Source organism: Gymnogyps californianus, chromosome 1, assembly GCF_018139145.2.
Source record: "Gymnogyps californianus isolate 813 chromosome 1, ASM1813914v2, whole genome shotgun sequence".
Lineage (NCBI taxonomy): Eukaryota > Metazoa > Chordata > Aves > Accipitriformes > Cathartidae > Gymnogyps > Gymnogyps californianus.
Genome location: NC_059471.1, coordinates 23,478,943 through 23,497,415, shown reverse-complemented (window position 1 = coordinate 23,497,415; position 18,473 = coordinate 23,478,943). Strand labels below are relative to the sequence as shown.

General features: G+C 48.9%; 1 protein-coding gene across 2 annotated transcripts in view; it reads right to left on the bottom strand.

Annotated features, from left to right (window-relative positions):
* Window positions 1-8,986: 8,986 nt before the first annotated feature.
* Window positions 8,987-18,473, bottom strand: part of MTUS2 (microtubule associated scaffold protein 2) — a 197,286-nt gene continuing 187,799 nt past the window's right edge. For both annotated transcript variants that reach the window (XM_050904083.1, XM_050904091.1), the window contains 3 exons: window positions 17,585-17,704; window positions 14,875-14,972; window positions 8,987-9,203 (listed from right to left, as the gene is read on the bottom strand). In XM_050904083.1, the coding sequence (XP_050760040.1) occupies window positions 8,987-9,203; window positions 14,875-14,972; window positions 17,585-17,704 (435 nt within the window). The remainder of the gene's footprint in view (window positions 9,204-14,874; window positions 14,973-17,584; window positions 17,705-18,473) is intronic.

Here is an 18,473-nt window from a genome sequence, read left to right as displayed (position 1 = left end):
TTTCGCCAGATTTGGTATGTAAATGTGCCATTACCTGTACCAGCCCCAGAGCCATCCGCTGCAAATTTGCTAGTGGAGGTGAGGATCCTTAGCCCCATCTCCCACTCCTCCATCATGACTTCTTTAACCTATCATTTCCCTGGTGGCAGGTGCTGCCGTCTCTCGTGCTCTTTGTTGTTACTCACCAGATACAAGGAGGTGGAGGGAGCCTGCAACCCTGTGCAGTGACAGGGAAGCGTAGGTGTCTCCCTGACTCTCTGTCTACCTGCTTCCCCTGTGTCCAGCTGGACCTGGGGACCTCTTGGCCTCCTCTTCGCATGACTTGACCTGGGGAGTGGACCGGTGAGGAGGTGATGAGTTTGACACAGCTGCGTACTCCTGCCTCATCCCCTCCTGGCTGCATCCACCCCTTGCTTGTACATTTTGTAAGCTGAAAGGCAAATTTGACTGCCTCTTTCTAGGACAACGTCAAGGACTTTGCTGAATGGGTGGTTTTTTATTATTTTATTTTTTTTACCGTCTCCTCTGCCTCCCTGCTGATGTCTGCATGTAACACAGATCAAACCAGGTATCTCTGAAGACATGCAACTGCTGCTATAACCTTGCTGTTGTGGACGATATGCTTTCATTCATTTGAGCTTTTCTTTGTAAATAGTTCAGTCATTATTTTATTATGAGAATATTTTGTACAGATGCAGAGCATTTTGCTGTGTGAAGAGGTGGGAATGGAGAAGCGATGCCTTTGCTCGGCACGAGAATAGATCCTTTTCTGCCAAAGCTGAGAGGTATAGTAAAAATGGCCTGCCTGATCTTTCGGGGCAGGCTCTGGTTGGTTGCTCCCAGTCTGCTCACTTGAGGGGAGCCCTCCGGGGCAGCTGTTGGAAGGGTCCTACTGACTGCCGTTGCACGGCGGGCAGAGGTGGGCAGCACCGAGGCTGCAGCTTGCAGTTATATAGCAAATCCAGATATGTAGCCAGCCAGCCTTTCTCAACGGAAAATTGCTGTCTAAACAGCTTTCCCCCCCACCAAAAAAAGAATTGTTTTGTGCAAAAATGACTAGCTTTTGCTTATTTGCTTAAAACTTTCTTTCTTTTGTCACTGAAAATCATTACCGGCTGGGTTTCGGCTTCGCTTCCCCCTTTTCCTGTCCCTCGGGGTGGAGTTTGCCACCAGTTCGGGCAGCGAGCGCCTGTGCTGGCTGTTGGGCAGCTCTGCAGCATGAGGGGGTGCGGGGCTGCCCCCCTGCCCACCAGCCCTGCCGGGGTGTGCTGCAGGCAACGTGCTGCTGGTTCGGAGCTGTTTGGAGCTGTTTGTGCTTGGTTGCAGCAGGGGAAAGGGGGCTGCAGGGAACCACGCTGGTGACAACACTGCTGGTGCTGATGCCACGCATTGCTGTTTATTGCCAGGGTTTTAGAAGGGTAAAGTTTTAGCTGGCAGTGCTTGCCGTGGACACTCTCACCCTTCGTCCATCCCAGATGAAAACAAACTCCTATTCATAGTGTACAGAGGGTGCCTGTCACTGCCTGCTGCCTCCATTCCTACTAACTCAGAGACCAGAAAGCAATATGATAGGATATTATGTTTATATTTGTAAAATCCGCTTCTTTTGTGATTGCATTTTGTATACTAATGAATTCCAGTGGGATTTCTTAAATTCCGCCCCCAGAAAGCCACATACAAGTGAGCATTGCTGTCATCTGCCCAAATGAATGAAGGGTGACATGCAGGTCCGGCAGGCTGGAGGGTCTTGCTTTGAAGAGGAGGAGCCGGAGTGGTGCTGGTTTTCATGCAGCAGGCTCCCCTGCAGTCCTTCCCCTACACGCGCCTCAACACCCTCCCCTTTCGAAGGAAGCCTCTTCCCTCTGGCAGAAAAAGCCTCTCTCTTTCTAAACCCTTGGATAACCTTGCGACATCCGCTGGGCCCGACTTTACGGGCAGGTTCCATTTCTTCCTTCCCCTTACCAAAAAATTGCACTTGTTCAAGGCTAAATCTATACGTAGACAGTACGAACCAACACTCGCTGCCCTCACAGCTGCCTCCCCTTTCCGCGAGGCCGTCAGCCCGCAGGCACGCCAGCATCCCAAAAGCGAGCTGAAGGCAAAGCTGCCTCGCCGGTGCGGTCGGTCGCTCTGCCCGCTGCCGCTCGCCTCGTGGTGTATCATTCACTTCCCACTCCAGCAGCGACGCCTCCCCCATAAACCCCCCCAGGCTGCCTTACGCTCTATGTTACAGTGGCACGTGGGGTCCCGTGGGGTGTCTGACACCCAGCTGGAAACCAGATGATCCAGGAACGTCTCTGCTAGCAAGAGCCAGACCTCGATTTTTCTCAGGGTATTTGCTCCTGGCTCACGCTCCGAGACGCGAGGTTCGTCTGAGACCTGGCAGGCTCCAACCAGCGAGAGGCACCTTTTCCTCTCGACGCCGTGCGGGGCGGTGGTGTCGGCGGAGTGACTCGTGTTTTCGGCACAACAGTGCCAAGCAAAGGGTTTCCTTGCAGCACGTTGTGCCTTCCAGCTGCACTGGGTGCAAGGAGCAGGAGGAGCCGCTGGCAGCCCGGAGGCGGCGTGCTAGCAAACCTAGTGCGAGTTTGGGTCATGTCAGTAAAGGGATTTTTACTGACCGAAGCCATGGAAGAGTCTATATATTTTTATTTTTTAATTATTAAGCAAAATGTAAATACCTTTCTGTTGTCTGTTTGATGGTCTATTTTCCTAATGATTTCTCAGAATTTCTTACGGGCGTGATAAATAGTTTTAATGCTTGTTCTGCAAACAAATCTACTTTTTATCTTTTTTATCTTTGTTTTGGTCTTTGTTTTGGTTTGATTTGTTTGGGTTTGTTTTTTTACTGTGTTCATGTAGCGATTAAAGCCTTAAGTTTTAAAATGTGAACCTTGCCCCCAGAGCACAGCACAGGTGTGCGGCTACTTTTTATTCTGGCGATGCTGTAAATACTTCTCCCCTGAATGATGCTTTTGGAATTTGGAAATTCACTTGTAATTATGTGGTACAGCATTAAAACGTATTTCTCGATATCCAAATAAATGATGCCTGTTGTTTGCCCTCATTTGCAAGCCTGCCTCTGTTTTCCAGCTTGTTCCAATGTCTGCTGGCTGTCCCAGTCTCTGCAGGAGAGCACTTGCTCTGGGAGCTGCTCGTGTTGACTCTGCTTTTGGATTTGCTGAGACAGGTGGGACAATACGTAATTTGGGGAATTTGCAGCTTGTTGCTGCTGACGTGGAGGTGAGTCTCTCCCTGTCTTGTGGTACCAGTTCAGGTATTAGGTGGGACTTCATGAACCTGCAAAGTCAGCCTCAAATTTACTCAGGTGGTGTAAATTTTGCTGGCATTGCAAAATTTGGTTGTCTCAGGAAATCAGGACTGTGTAATGAATGAGGAGTTCTGCTGGTGGGGTTTTCCAGGATAGGGTCTGCAGGACGACACTGAAACCACCAGGCAGGAGGAGTCTTGTCTGCTCGCTGCCACCACCTGCATCATTTGAACCCTGCTTGTGTGTCCTGCAATAAATGAGGCAGTGGCCCCACGAACACTGCTTTCCTTCTCCTCTCAGTCCTGGTCCTTCCCATGGCTTCGTCTGTGCTAAGCGAGCCAGGGGCCTGGTGAAAAATCTTTCAGGAGGACATTATCGGGCACATTCCCGAGGTGGGATGTGCCCTGACCCCTTTTTAATCCTTGTGGCAAAGCCTGAGGAACTCTGTGCTCTCAGTGGGAGGGCAGGGCGAGGGGAGGGGGTGTTGAAACGCGGTGGACCGGCCCGTTAGAGAGCATGCATGTTTGCTGTTGTGCCTGAACCACCGGCAGAAATGTTCCTCTTGCCACATGCTGAAGCATGTCGCCTTAATAAAACCATTTGCGGATCATGATCCCTGGTCTCCCGGGAGCCCCAGCCATATGGGAAGCACCCTTAGAAAACGAATCCATGGGATTTTTCATCTAATTTATAGCATGTGAACCATAGTCAGGTAACCCAGCCGACCGGCCCTGCTGCCGGGAGGCTAAGTGGCTGTCTAGCTTCAGTCTTTACCGTCATGGGGTAACCCTTTAATGGGGTTTTGCTTTGTTTTCCATTTATTCTGGTTTCTGTGTGCACAGACAGACAGAAAACACTGCAGGACACGGTGGTTTGTGTGCGTCAGCCCACATGTGCGCTGGCGCACGTATTTATTATCAGGAATATATTACACTTATCTGTACATCGTAACTGAAATAATACAAACTCTTCCTGTAATGATTAGCCACATAGTAAACGGGACCACAGAACTCCTGCTGCGTGGGAAACTGTACAGAGGCTCCTCAGCGTGTCCATGGGACACAACCACCATCAGTGCAGAGACGTAAAATACCTGATTTTGCACTTGATAGTTTTTCCTTTCCTCCCCCCCGCCTGCCACCACCGCAAGTCTTTGCCGCTGTGCATCTGCCGAGTTAACCCCTCTGTGCTGGCAGCCGCAGGAGGTGCCGTCCCAACATGGCCAAAACGGCGCTTTCCTGCAGACAAACAGAGCTTGCCTCCAGCTCTCCGTGCCCCCCGCTCGCTGCCGGCTCTCCTGCCATCCCACAGCTGTTACCCACTCCTGGTGGCAGTCTCTGGAGCCCCTTCAGAGCAGCTGTAGGCTGGTTTTATTGCCGCTGCAGCCTTCTGCGTTGAATAAAGATTAACCAAATCAAACAGCTTCTTTTTAAAGACATTGGGGCAATAAAACCCTTTTCTGCTTAGCGCTGGCTGCGTTCCCTCTCCTGCCAAAGGCCACCCTACCCTGTCAAATGGGAAAGCCTCCGCGGTGGCCAGGGCGTTCGGGAAGTCTCCAGCCCCCCGAAAGCAAAAGCTTCCCCTTGCTTGCGTTTGAGCAGGGAGAGCCAGGGAGCAAGGACTAGAGCTGTGGCCCCCACACTGCTGGGAATGCTAAGCTCACCTTGCATGGTCGCAGCTCCCTGGCGAGAGCAGGGGTCACCGGCTTGGCCAGACACTCAGGGGTCTTCATCCCCTGGGAACAGCTGCCCCACTCAGGGGCTGCTCCCTTCCTCCCACTGCCTGAGCGACCCGGGCTTTTGTTTCACACCTACTCCGGCACTCAGAGGCAAGGAGGGTCAGGGCAGAGGAAGAGCAGGAAAAAGGAATAACCTTTTTGGGGGAAAAAATCTATGTTTCTGGGCTTGCACCAGAAGGAACCATCCTTCACATCCCTGCAGGGATGGGTTGCTGGGTCCCTTCTGGTCAGGCAAAACTTCCTGCAGCTTTGCTAGCGATCAGGCAGGCCCCAGAGGCCGTGCCAAGGAAGAGTCCAGTGAGAGGGCAGGATTGGGAGGCAAAAATTAGATGGGAAAGGGATTGGCAATGATACCAAATGACGGTGGAGCTAGGATCGGTCCCAGTTTTCCCACCGTAAAAGCCCCACTCCCAATTCACTGCTGGAAGCATCTCTTGTGTATGAATTTAAACCAACAAAGTGATAAGGAAAGCACCAGAAATAGAGGGAAAGAATGAATAAATTAAAACAGGACAGGCTCAGCCAGACCGTCCCAGGCCAATAATATGCTCTAGTGTGTTTAGCATGGAAAAGTTTAGATTAGCATCAGGGTAACAACTCTGGTTGTATCATCTCACCCATTTTTAAAAAGAGTAAAAAGGAGGATCCTAGAAACTACCGACAAGTCAGCCTGACTAATCTGGTGGCCTTCTGCAATGGTGTGACTGCGTTGGTGGATGAGGGATGAGCAACTGATGTCATCTACCTGGACTTCTGTAAGGCCTTTGACACAGTCCCACACAACATCTGTGTCGCTAAATTGGGGACATATGTGTTTGATGGATGGGCATTGGGTACGGAATTGGCTGGATGGCTGCATCCGAAGAGTTGCAGTCAACAGCTCAATGTCCAAATGGAGATCAGTAACAAGTGGTGTCCCTCAAGGGTCCGTAGTGGGACCAGGACTGTTTAGTATCTTCATCAACAACAGACAGTGGGATTGAGTGCACCCTCAGCACATTTGCAGATGACACCAAGCTGAGTGGTGCAGTTGATATGCTAGAGGGAAGAGATGCCATCCAAAGGGACCTGGACAGGCTTGAGAAGTGGACACATGTGAACCTCATGAAGTTCAACAAGGCCAAGTGCAAGGTCCTGCACCTGGATCAGGGCAACCCCTGGTATCAATACAGGCTGGGGGATGAAGGGATTGAGAGCAGCCCTGTGGAGAAGGACTTGGGTGTACTGGTGGATGACAAGCTGGACATGAGCTGGCAATGTGCGCTCGCAGCCCAGAAAGCCAACCATATCCTGGGCTGCATCAAAAGAAGCATGGCCAGCAGGTCAAGGGAGGTGATTCTGCCCCTCTACTCTGCTCTGGTGAGACCCCACCTGGAGTTCTGCATCCAGCTCTGGAGTCCTCAGCACAGGAAAGACATGGATCTGTTGGAGCAGGTCCAGAGGAGGGCCAAGAAAATGATCAGAGTGATGGAACACCTCTCCCATGAAGAAAGACTGAGAGAGTTGGGGTTGTTCAGCCTGGAGAAGAGAAAGCTCCAGGGAGACCTTATTGTGACCTTTCAATACTTAAAGGAGGCTTATAAGAAAGACGGAGAGAAACTTTTTACCAGGGCCTGTAGTGACAGGACAAGGGGCAACCGTTTTAAACTAAAAGAGGGTAGGTTTAGATTGGACATGAGGAAGAAATGCTTTACGATGAGGGTAGTGAGACCCTGGAACGGGTTTCCTAGAGAAGCTGTGGATGTCCCATCCCTGGAAGTGTTCGAGGTCAGGTTCAACAGGGCTCTGAGCAACCTGGTCTAGTCGAAGGTGTCCCTGCCCATGGCAGGGGGGTTGGACCCAAACCATTCTATGAGCCTATGATCTCATTGTATCAGAATTGTATTGGCGGGATGAAACATGACAATGCAGTAGGTATTGCAGATATCTGTGCATTTAGCAAGTATGACAGTGATTAAAATTGTACTTGGCAAGAAGGGGCTTTGTGTGCATGTGTGTGCTAGGTATCTATCTTACTTTCAGGTTGTACTTGCTGGATATACTAAACTCTAGTAATGCATTTCAACAGTAGTAGTTGGTGTGGCATGATCTATTCTAACAAGATGCTCAGTTTACTCAGTATCACAGTATCATGCAAAAGCTGCTACAAAAAAAAATTTCTCTAAAAAGGAGAAAAACAAATCACCTTTTTTTTTTAACGCTGTGGAAGAGGCCACAGGCGCTTTGATGGTGATTGAAGCTTTATCTAAGCTGCAGTCTGTGAATCCTGAGTACTTCCCAGGAAAGCTGAAGCACAGCTCCCATCCGAGCAGTATAGCAGGGCTGTGCAATCCCACCTCTGGTCACGCAGGGTGTGCCGGTGCCACCGCACACCCGGGTAGGAGAGCTGCCCTCCCCGCAGCATTCCCGCATCCCAGGGATTTGCTGCATGTACCGTCTTCCGCTTACTTTGACCCTGGTGCTCAGAGCAGGAATGCACGCAGGCTCTTTGCCCCAAGCTGGATAGAAAAGCATCCCACAGATCTCTTTTTTTTAAAAAATTATGCTTAGGGATATTTTTTTTTTTCTTGCTAGCAGTGCCCACGAGGGCCCTGCAGCCTGTCCCACCCCAGCTGCTCTTCGGCCTTGCCACCCCCTCGGGCGGGGGTCACCCCAAGCCTGGGAGAATTTTTTTGCTTCTAGGCAGGGAAGTTAAAGGTAGTTTAGCCACTATTTTCCATGAATTTTAAAAGTGCTCTGTAACTTTGAGTAAGCTTTAGCAATGTGAAATAATATATATATATATATGTGGAAGGAAAGAAATTCTGACCTCATTTGCGCCCATGTAGTCCTCTGTGCTCTATTTGGTGTTTCAGATGTGAGGAGGCTAGAGCCCTAGCAGGTGCCTGGTATCTCATCCTAATACTGTCACCCTCTTGGCCAGCAAAGGTCAAGGATGAACAACTTATTTTCTCCTTCTTGCTTATGGGACTTGAAATAAATCGAAATGGACAGGAACCTCCAACCAGAGATTTTGATTGTATCGAAACTAGGACAAGGTAAAACAAGATAAGATCTAACTAGGATTTAAAGACACTAAAATTGAAACACGTTAACCAGTAACCTCTATCAAAGTTGCTAAAATCCTCAGGTTTCTCATCTCTAGCCTATCTCCACTTACAATATCGATGCTAAGAGTTAAAAAGCAGCGAATGGTATGCGTATCTTATCTGATGTTCAATGCAAAAGTGATGGTTTTGAAGGCAGTACTGTCTCAGAATTTCAAAGTCGCTGGTGTTCATGTTACATAGAGTACCACTTGGTGGTCATTTGGAAGGCGCTTCTACTTCTGTGTAACTTTCTTCTAGGTTGGGTATAAATATTCCTGGGAGGCTAAACAGAAATGCATTTCGTTTAGATATAAGTCTTAGGCACAAGTTAGAAAACTGCTGACTGTAATGAAAATATATCAGCACTTAGTAGTATCCAATAATATAAAAAAATGCAATTCAGAACATCTTCAACTACATATATATGTGTGTGCGTCTATATATAGGTATAAAGGTACAATACGTACATGTATATAAACACAGACACATATGCAGAAATATTCACAACTTGAACTGTATTTGTAACTAACCTGAAATACTGCAGCGAAAGTTCATTCTGATGAACCATTAATATAGCATTTTCCGACTTTTGGCTCTAACCATAGTTAAAATGCCAATACATCAAACTAAACGTTTTGCTATTCTAACTTTCTGCTGTCCTAGCTTTTTGCTATTATTTTTGCTACCCTAATCAACGTGTCAGAACCAAGAGCTCCTATATGGGGACTATAAGAGTACCCTGCCTAGTGTAAAGCTGTGCAGCCTCCAAGCATGCTTGCAGCCACGAACGCTGGGCGCCTGTTGATGGTAATACTTCCTTGGATGGTAACATTTAGCAGATTGGAAATGCATAAAGGGCAGGGAGACCTTCGGCACACAGGTGCCGAATCATCGTCGCAAGGTTCTGACTTTTGCTGGAGAGGAGTTCCCTGATGAGCAGCGATAAAAAGAAGTGGATGATGTGGGTGGGAGTTTCACGGGGCTCACGGCGTCTCCCTCCTGCAGCTTCCAGAGGAGCTCTTCGTTAGTCCTGCTCAGCTTCTTCTTCTCCTCCACTTCTTTCTCAACATACTCTTGAAGATTAGCGTTCTCCTCTGACAATTGCCTGGAAAGGGAAGCAGGACAACACGTAAGGCACACCGGTGCAAAGACGGTGGCATTAACACAGCCAGCGCTGCACAAGAGGCAGGGCCAGGCAGGACCCCGAGCATCTCCCTCCATCCCATCCCATCCCATCCCATCCCATCCCATCCCATCCCATCCATCTGCCCCTAGGGCTGCAACTGAGCTGCCCAAGCTGGGGCACAGCTGTCCCCAGGTCTCTTCACTGCCGGGTGAGAAAGGCATCTCCACAAGTCACAGCTGCCCTCCAATGTCTGACTCTGCCTCCAGCTGTGCCTGTGTCTTTGCTCTACACCTCCTTGAGGCCGCTCAGCTGCCAAAGCTTAGGTGGGATGAGCCCCAGGCTTCCTCCATCGCCTCGTGCAACTGTCAGCATCATGCACAGCATGCAATGGTGCCAAGGGCTTTGTGCATTGACCAAATGCACAGTACTCCAGACTCTTTAGAAATGGCCATTTTCCCATACAGACAACAGAGTAAAAATCAGAAATTCCTAGAAGAAAAATTTAGCATATTTGTTTCTCTGTTTGTATATTTGAAAGCAGCAAAAATGCAAGGCTGCAGTGCACTGCAAGAGCAGAATTCTCTACTCATGGACAGAGGAGGTGGAGAGGGTAACTGGAAATTTAGGCTGAGATAAAGCGCAGGTGCGTGCTCACCCTCTCCCAGCGCTGGCCTTCCCTGGGAGGGCATGGGATTGTGAGCAGGGTGGGAGCTACAAGGAGCCCCATTGGTCCCTGTGGTGGGCAGCCAGGACTGCAGAGCACACCAGCTCCATGCCGGTCCCACGCTCACACCCAGCCTTGGCCACTGGTGTCTGGAGACGACTTCAGAGCTGGCCCCAGATACTTTGCTTGGGGATGTAGGGTAGACACAGTGGTTTCTGACATCCTCTTCTCATCAATATTTGCTTGTGGCTGAGTTGGTTTTGGCCCCCAGAGAGCTACCATGCAATGAAGCTGATCGGGGCGTTATATCCCCCCTTTCAGCACATGGAGGAAGCAGGTACCCAGCATATGGGATTGTGGCCTCTGTTTGCACAACCTGTTCACTGACACAGCAGTTGCTACCTGGGAATGTGCCCATAAACCTCCATGGAGCCAAACCTACCCCAGATGGAGCCCAGAGCTGTGGGTCAGTGGCCACTTGTGCTCTCTGCACATGCGACCCCTTGGCCAGGGCTTCTGTTCCTGCACCAAGAAGACAAGGGGCTTCCCAGATCAACCCAACATGGCCTGCCCCAGCAATGGCACCCTTGCAGACAACCAATAAGCAGCACAAAGTGCAGGTGGGCTCCTTAAATCCTGCTTTCTCCCCGGTTACTGTGCCTGGCTCCAGCCACCTTTGCCCTGTGGCATTTCACAACCCAGAGGTGCTGGCAATGCTGCCCCATTTTTTCCAGAGCAGCACAGCAGCTAAAGCAGTTCCCAGAGCGGGATAGTCCTGGGTTTTAGGCTTTCTTCTGTCTGAATGACGACGAAAATCCGAAGTCCCAACTCCGTGGACAGCTGTAACTCTCACCCTTGTTTCTCAACCCTGCCACCAAAGCTGTGCCATGAGTAAGAGAGCATTTGTGGAGTGGCAGAGCAAGAGCAAAGAGCTGAGAGTGAGCAGTTGCATCCCTGACTCTTCCAACCAGCTGTTACTGCATGCAAAGCGAAAGGAGTCTGCGCTCTCCATGCTGCCTGTTCTAGCTGATGTCCTGACGCAGGATGCAGCTCAGCTTTGAGGCCTTCCCTCTCCTCTGTAAATGGTCATGAGGCTATGGGTCCTTCTCCAGCTCCTTCCTCCTTGGTCCTAACAAACCCTGTATTCCTGACTGCAACACCAGGGAAACTTCACCAGCAAGGACCAGGGAGGTGTTTTCCCCAGAATGCCCTATAACCTGATGGCTTTTTGGGACGTGGGGGATGGAAATCTCCTACGGGCACCACAACCTCAGTGAGTCTGCTCTCATCTAACCAAGTGACTGGTTTTAAAAGAAATGGGGCAGTGCAGGCAGACTGTGGGACCTGATCGAGATGTGTTTTGGGCATGTGCTGGCAACACCACCGTCCCGGAGGATGCATGCAGGAACACCCGGCTTCTGCACACCCATTACACTTGGGCAGGAGCCAGGTCCTGATGTGATCAGCCTGGGGCAGCTCTGGGCATGTACCTAACCTGATTTACAGGCAACTTAGGATTTTATAGAAATAAACAGGGAGGCACCTAACCTCCCCCCCTAGGTATTTCCAGGGTTCAACAGCAGCTGGGTGCGGATTTTGGATGCACACACGAAATTCTGCACAACTCCTTTTCTGGGTATAGCCTGAAGCCCATAGCAGGTGTCATGGACTGCTGGTCCACTCTCTCTGTGTCACGAAAAGTCTCTGAGAGGATGGGGTTGGCATTTCCGATTTTGTTTAAAAAACATTTGTAAAGAATTTCTGCTTTTTTAGACTCCATTCCTACAGAAATGGAGCTCAGGTGATCAAGAATATGTCTTTTCTTCTCCCACTCCCTGAAACTTTTGAACCATGAAGCAGTGGCTAGCAGAGTCGAAGGATTAAGAGACACGAGTTGGCAGAAGGTTTCAGAAAGCTGCTTGCCTGGTAGAGGAGGAAAATCCTGTTCACGGTCCCGTTGGGGAACCAGCTGTGGCATGAGCTCACGGTCTAACAGGCACGAGAAAGTCCACATGGGAGCTCAGCCTGAAGAAATAACTCCATAGGAACCCTCTTGCTACACACGGAATTACTTTTTCTTTTGCAGTGTCTAACAAGACAGGCCATAAAAGTTATACACAAAGCCCCACTACATCCTTTTCCAGCCAGCATTTGCTGAGAGAGAAAAAAAGCACATGCCTTCCCTGCCTTCGTGTGGCTCTTAGTGCGTGACCGGCTGGTAAAGCTCATCTGGGTATTGGGAACAGGATAGTCATACCAGCACAGACCTCAGAGCACGGTGAAGGGCTCAGCTCCCTTCTCTGCTAAAGGCACTGCTTGGACAGGAGACAAGTGCAGCCCACAGCCCATCAGCACGTATCAGCCTCCTTTACATTGGAGGTGTAATGCTGCTTGCTAGAGGTATGGTAGGATGCACGGTATCAGTGTCCTCTGGAGTCTCTCACACACTAGACTTTGTGGCACTAACGCACACTGCAATTTGCTGGCAGAGGCAGGCTGCAAGTTATATGCATGATCTGCAGGTAAGCAGGGAGTCGTCTGAGCAGCAAAAAGAGCCTTGCAGCCAAGTGCCTGTGAACACATCATGCAGCACGTGGACATGTCCTCCAGAGAGACCTGCTTTGGCACGCGGATGGAGAAAGGAGCTGCTGCTTGTTGCACTGCTTATTTTAGCCTTATGCACGTTGCACTGGGAATTTACACGGTGTCACCTGACGTGACGTGACTGGACACAGGCAGAGCCAGCTTCATGCTGCCTGGAGAAAGAGGCAGTTTGCACAGCCAGCAGTGCCAGCATCCTTCAGCAAAGCCTCTGCCTTCAGCTCAGCCGACCTGTATCTGCCTCTGCTGCACCATGGGGAGGCAGATGGACAGATGCAGCATCGCTGCATATAAAAGATAGAGATGCCTATTCAGCCTCTCTTCGTCGTTCAGGCAGAAGAAGGAAGAGAGGCAATGTAAAAGCAAATGTGTTCTCACTATGTAAGTTTGTATCTTGAGATATATGTTCCAATTTTAAACCTAACCCATCTAGGGAAACCTTTATCCCCAGCACTGCAGACTTGTGATCAGACGTGTTCCTCTGCCAGCCTCCTGACAATTTAAGCAGCTGTAACAAATCGCAGCCATAAAACCACAGAGGTCTGCAGGGGCACACCAACATGACAGGGGTGCAAGGGGAGGTGCTTGAGTCGCGCCCTCAACTCAGGTTAAAGCCTCTCCCAAAAGGCCCAGAGGTCAGTAGGAGCCTGGGCTATGCCAACAGAGACCAGACACCCTCCTGGTCATCTTCATCTCTAGGGTGCTGGAAACTACCATTCCTCAAACATCCTCAGTCCAAATGACCAAAAAAATGCTGGTTGATTTGGAGGGAGAATCCAAGATGTTGGGAAATCAGACGATTTATTCAAGTGCTTGGGGAAGTCCCAGCAGAGGCTCTGTGGAGCTCCTGTGTCCAAAGCTGGTGCATGATCTACCTGCAAGGCTCTTCTCCCTTCCTTTGTACCTGCTCTTGGCTATGATTGGAAATATCTCTGTGGTGCACTCCTCAGCCCCCCGATGCCTCTGGGACCTCCCTCCTGGCCGTGCTGCAAAGGCTGGCTTTGCTCTGGCTCCCATCCCTCCTGCTCCCCTTCCTCCTCTTGCTGCTGCTGGGCTGCCACAGCCACGCAGGCACCCAAACTGCAAATTGGCAGAAATAGCTCTAATCCGCTCTGTTTCCCAGCAAGGGCAGCTCCCTGAGCTCGTTCACGCTGCACTTCCCAGGCAGTGCCAGTACAACAGAAATGAGCAGTTGGGGTGGCTACTGCTGCCAGGAAAATGCATGTTTTAGTAACTCTGACTTTAAAGCCCTGGCTGACACTGTCCCTATAGCTGTCCCCAATCTGTTGCTCTTGAAAATGACTGTCCTCTGAGTTGACTTTCCAGGCCAACCTCAAAGTCAGAATTTCTCCCAAAAGATATTCTTCAAAACCAGTACCTACATAGTTACAGGCAAGAAGCAAAGCGCTGCAGCCGGACACCGGCAGGGAGCGGAGGGTGCTATTTGCCCAGCCAGAGACAGGTAGTGGCTATGCAGAGATGCCAAGCACTGAACCAAGCACCCTGGCTGCTGTCACAGACTTGGAGAGAGACTGACACTTCCAGATCACGTGAGAGGAAACATAATCCACACCCGAATCTGAACATTTGTACAAGCAATGCTGCCTTTTTAAAACATCTACATGCAGGAGACAATTTTTAAAGGCTGAATCATTAATAAAGGAGATACTAGAAAGACGAAAACTAAAATTAAATCAGAGATGAGATGCTGAAGCTTTAAAAAGTCAGCTAAAAATTAAATTGTATTTTAGGCCAATGGCATCATTTCTGGCAACAATGACAGCTAGGCAGCTGGTGTGTTGAGATAAGTTCAGCTCTAGCGTCTCCCCCTGGCACCCCTTCTGCCTGGCTCCAGCTGTGGTCTCTTGCCTTACAGCAGATTATAAACTCTCTGGGAAAGGGACCGTCCTACCCTTCTTTATTTCTATAGCACCTAACACAAGGAGCCTTGTCACCCTTGTCAAGTTGTGACAAGGGTGCAAACAGACAGTGCAGATGAAAAAACCCACAAAAAGATAACCCTGCCTGGGTGACAGTGGCATCGTTAGGATGTCTCTCCTGAAATTGCCCCATTTCCCATCCTCGTTACCCACTGACTAACGGCTCTCAGGGCACTGACACTGAGATCAGAAGCCACTGACAACTTGGCTCTCAGCAGCATGTCAAAATCATGGAAACACACAGACAGATACGTGGCCTTCCTTATGTTAAAGTAAGTAAACCCCGATATAAAAAGGATTTTTTAATAAAACAAGCAGATCAGCACACCAATAAAATTTCAGAAGGAAGTAAGTTTTTCCCCTTCTGAAATAAGTGTCAGCCTTGGGCAGTTAAGATCTGCAGTCTCCTTTCAAGCTCAGACAGATTGCAAATATCAGCACAAACCTTGTTATGACAGTATTTTGCTCAATCCTGGCTCTGAGTTCTTCGTTTTGCTGTTGCAGCATGGTGATTTTTTCTTCCAGTTTTAAATTTTTTTCAGCCTGCAACGAAAGAAGGTTTGTTAAGTCTGAAGAAAGCCCAACACCTGATCCAAGAGAATTTGTTCTTTATCTTTCTTTGTCCCTAGAGCAACTTCTAAAATTTGAGAATAGATGGAGGTGGTCATCTTGACTGCAGCTGAGAGTTAGAGGTCTGACTCACACCACACCATATTGGTGAAGTAAGTAAGTGGGGTCATCAGCAGAGCATTGAGCAGGGGCAGAGCTGAACTAGCCCTTACTTCTAACTGAGGAGGAGGAGGAGGGTCTTAATCTTGTCCAGCGCAAATAAAACATCTTCCTCGGTGGCGCCCCCACAAATTTCATCCCTCAGGAGCCAGTGTTACCAGCCATTGTTCTTGGACAGGGAGCTGGTGGCACTTGGGGACCATGGGGTAGCCCAGCATGGAAAGGGCACTGTGGTGTGAGTGGTCAGTCTAGCAATGAAGGAGGAGTGCAAGGCGGTATGACGTGCACCATCCAGCTCAACTAACCTCATCGGACATAAATGTCTGGCGTCCAACCTCTAGGATTATGATTCCCCAGTTATGGCGAGGAAGGATTTACCCACCAGGGCAGATTACACCCAGCAGCAGCCTTAGACTGCTACCGCATTCACACAATGTGGGCTGCCCTTTGGAGACACTTCTGTCCGCTGCTGACAGTGTCAGCTTAAATGACAGGCTTAAACTAGACATTTAACTTTAAGCTACAGTTAAGTGAAATGAATCCTATCCCAAGCATAGGTAGCTTTTATTCAGGACAGTTCAAGGGCAGAGTTTGAGGATGTCAATAGTAAACATGAGTAAGATGTTTATAGGCATGTACCACAGCCTCAGATGCCCTGTTTTTCCCAAGTTTTGAATTTGACATACTTTATCACCTTAGTTCTTGGTTTTCCAGCAGTTTGAATTTTGCTGAATTCAACACTTTTGGAAGAAAACAAGATATCACAGGGTAACCTATCTCTGTGTGAGCTTGGCTATTGAATTTCCCAATCTTCTACAAAGAACCAAAATATTGTGCACTGGAGTTAGCAATAACTCACACTTTATGGCGGAGGCATCAGTTTTATGCAGTGATTTCCAGGCTATGCAGGTCACTGTAAAGGATACTCCTGATTCTCAGATATTCTGGCCTATCCCAGTATATTTTGTTAGAGCAGAACAAGGATTCTGGCCCTGTTTTGAAATGTTCTGAGAGAGGAATCACCGTCACAGGCACCCTCTCTGCTTCCTCAATAAGTAGTAGCAATGCCAGCATAAAGCATGGGAGAAGACCTGTGCATCTCCTTCCCTCTCCACTGCAACCCTCACCCTACACCACTCCTCTCCTGCCACCTTCATTTCCAGCCTCCCTTTCAGCAGACAAGGAACCAAGCCTGACCCTGTGTTTGAAATGCCCTCCTGCTCCCTTCTGAGGCACCTCATCTTTCAGAGCATTTGGAGATGCCTTGTAGATGTTCTGGCACTTATAAAGGTAGAGCTTTCTTTAAACAGAAAGCAGTTGTGCCTTTGAACCACAGTAGACCGAGTGTTTTACTGTGATAAAGGGCAGGAGCAGGACTGTGTACTCATACGTGGTGAATTAGCAAAAGCAGCTAAATGACTAGGAACTATGTAGGCTGTTGTTTGGGATTTTTTTTCAGTATGTTTTCAGATGCTGGCTTAGCTCCAGGAGCAGCGTGTTGAAAGGAGCACAGTTAACAAGCCTCAGTTGTAAAGAGGCACTTTTCTCTACATCCACTTACTCAAGCATCTGTTCAGCAAAATAATCATCAGAGTTCTCAAATTTCCCCGTAAATGGAAACAAATCTTGCTGAATGCTGTGCTGAACCAGCTGTCCCGGCTCCCCAGCTGAGGTAGTGCCTCATCCTGTCACCACACTGTACGTTTACTGTCACTGTAGGTTATGCCTTACAAAATGAATCCCTTTCCAACAAAAATGTAAATGATGGTGAACTGGGGAGTTCTTCGTTAGGGACCCCCACAAGCAAAGGATGAGAAAACTGCGTAGGCTACTGAAAAGCATTACTTCAGGGTTGCAGAGACCTTTCCTAACGTAAGCATTGCTAGGGACTGCTTGCTCAATATTGCTAATTCATACTCATGGCTGGGAGCTCCCTAAACGCCTGCACGAGCAGCAGCAAGACGCACATGGCTCAATCTTCCTCCACGTCCCCTCTCCAGCCCTAAATGGTTACGTGAGTCCTGTATGGTGCAGGCTGGTGTGCAAAATGAAGCCCTGGACTACCACAAAGTTCCCCTTCCTCCATTCTTCCTCGACCACTCACCTCGCTGTCTAACATAACAGGCTGAGCAGGTATTGCATGAAAAAGCAATACAGATCAACGGATGTGTGGGAGAAATCAAAGGCATCATGAGTGGGTGAAGGGATGGGAAAAGATCCCAATTTCTGAGTGAAAACCCGAGACATGGTATAGTAGAAGCAGCTATGTAGGTTGACAGTGGAACAACACAATATATAGCCATTTATGAACTTCTTTGACTGTGTCTTGCCCCAACCTCATGTTACTTTTAAGTTCATCTGCTGTAACCAAACTTTTACTTTATTACCTCTGTGATGTCTCCCCTGGAGGAAAAATGACAACTCACCTGTTTTTCTAGCTCCATAATAATCTTCTCCTGTTGGTGAATCTGATGGTTCTTCATTTCCAGAACATGTTTTAAGCTCTTCAGATCTTTTTCTAAGTGCAGATATGGAGCTCGTACAATCTAGGAAATATACCAATGATTTGGATATCTGTCAGCCATAAATGCGTCTTCAGCCATAAGATAAAGTTTCCTCAATGCACCCAGTGGTTTACGAGTCTCAGTGATGTGAAAACCACTTGGACCTGGGCCTCCGCAGCCCATCTGAACCCTGATAGTCTCTTCTAGACCATCGCTTTGGCTACATAGCCAACGGTACCTTTCTTTTGGCCAGCCTCATGGCTAGGAAGCAGGGATGCCAGATTTTTCAGCAACCTCATTCCTACTCATAGCTTGGGAACTGCATGAGGCTTTTTATGCTTGTGTGGGGATTTTGGCTTGGGAAAAGTACAAACATGAAACTGAGGAAACTGGACCAGGGGCTGGAGGTGAAAACTACAGTGTTCTGCCTTGCCTGCACCACTGCATCACAGTGACTGTTAACAGAGATCAGATCTGGTGGGAAAAAGCTCCTCCTCTGCTCGAGAGCTTCAGATGTAGGGGATACTAGGGTTCAACTCATGGGCAAAAGATGTGCTCTGAATTACACTGATGAAATACTGTCGCTGGCTTAAGCTGTTCTGGATTTTTCCCAGTGTAACTCACTCCAGTGAACTACCTGGTGGTACTTGGCATTAACATCACTGTGACGCAGCAGAATTTGTCCTTTTGTGTAAATTAAATACTGCGGCGGAGGTGGCAAGGGACTGATGCTATCTGTTTCCCATGGCCAAGCCTGTTTCAGACATTTGCGCTCCTTTCCTAAGGAGTTCTCTCGCCTAAAATTTCACTG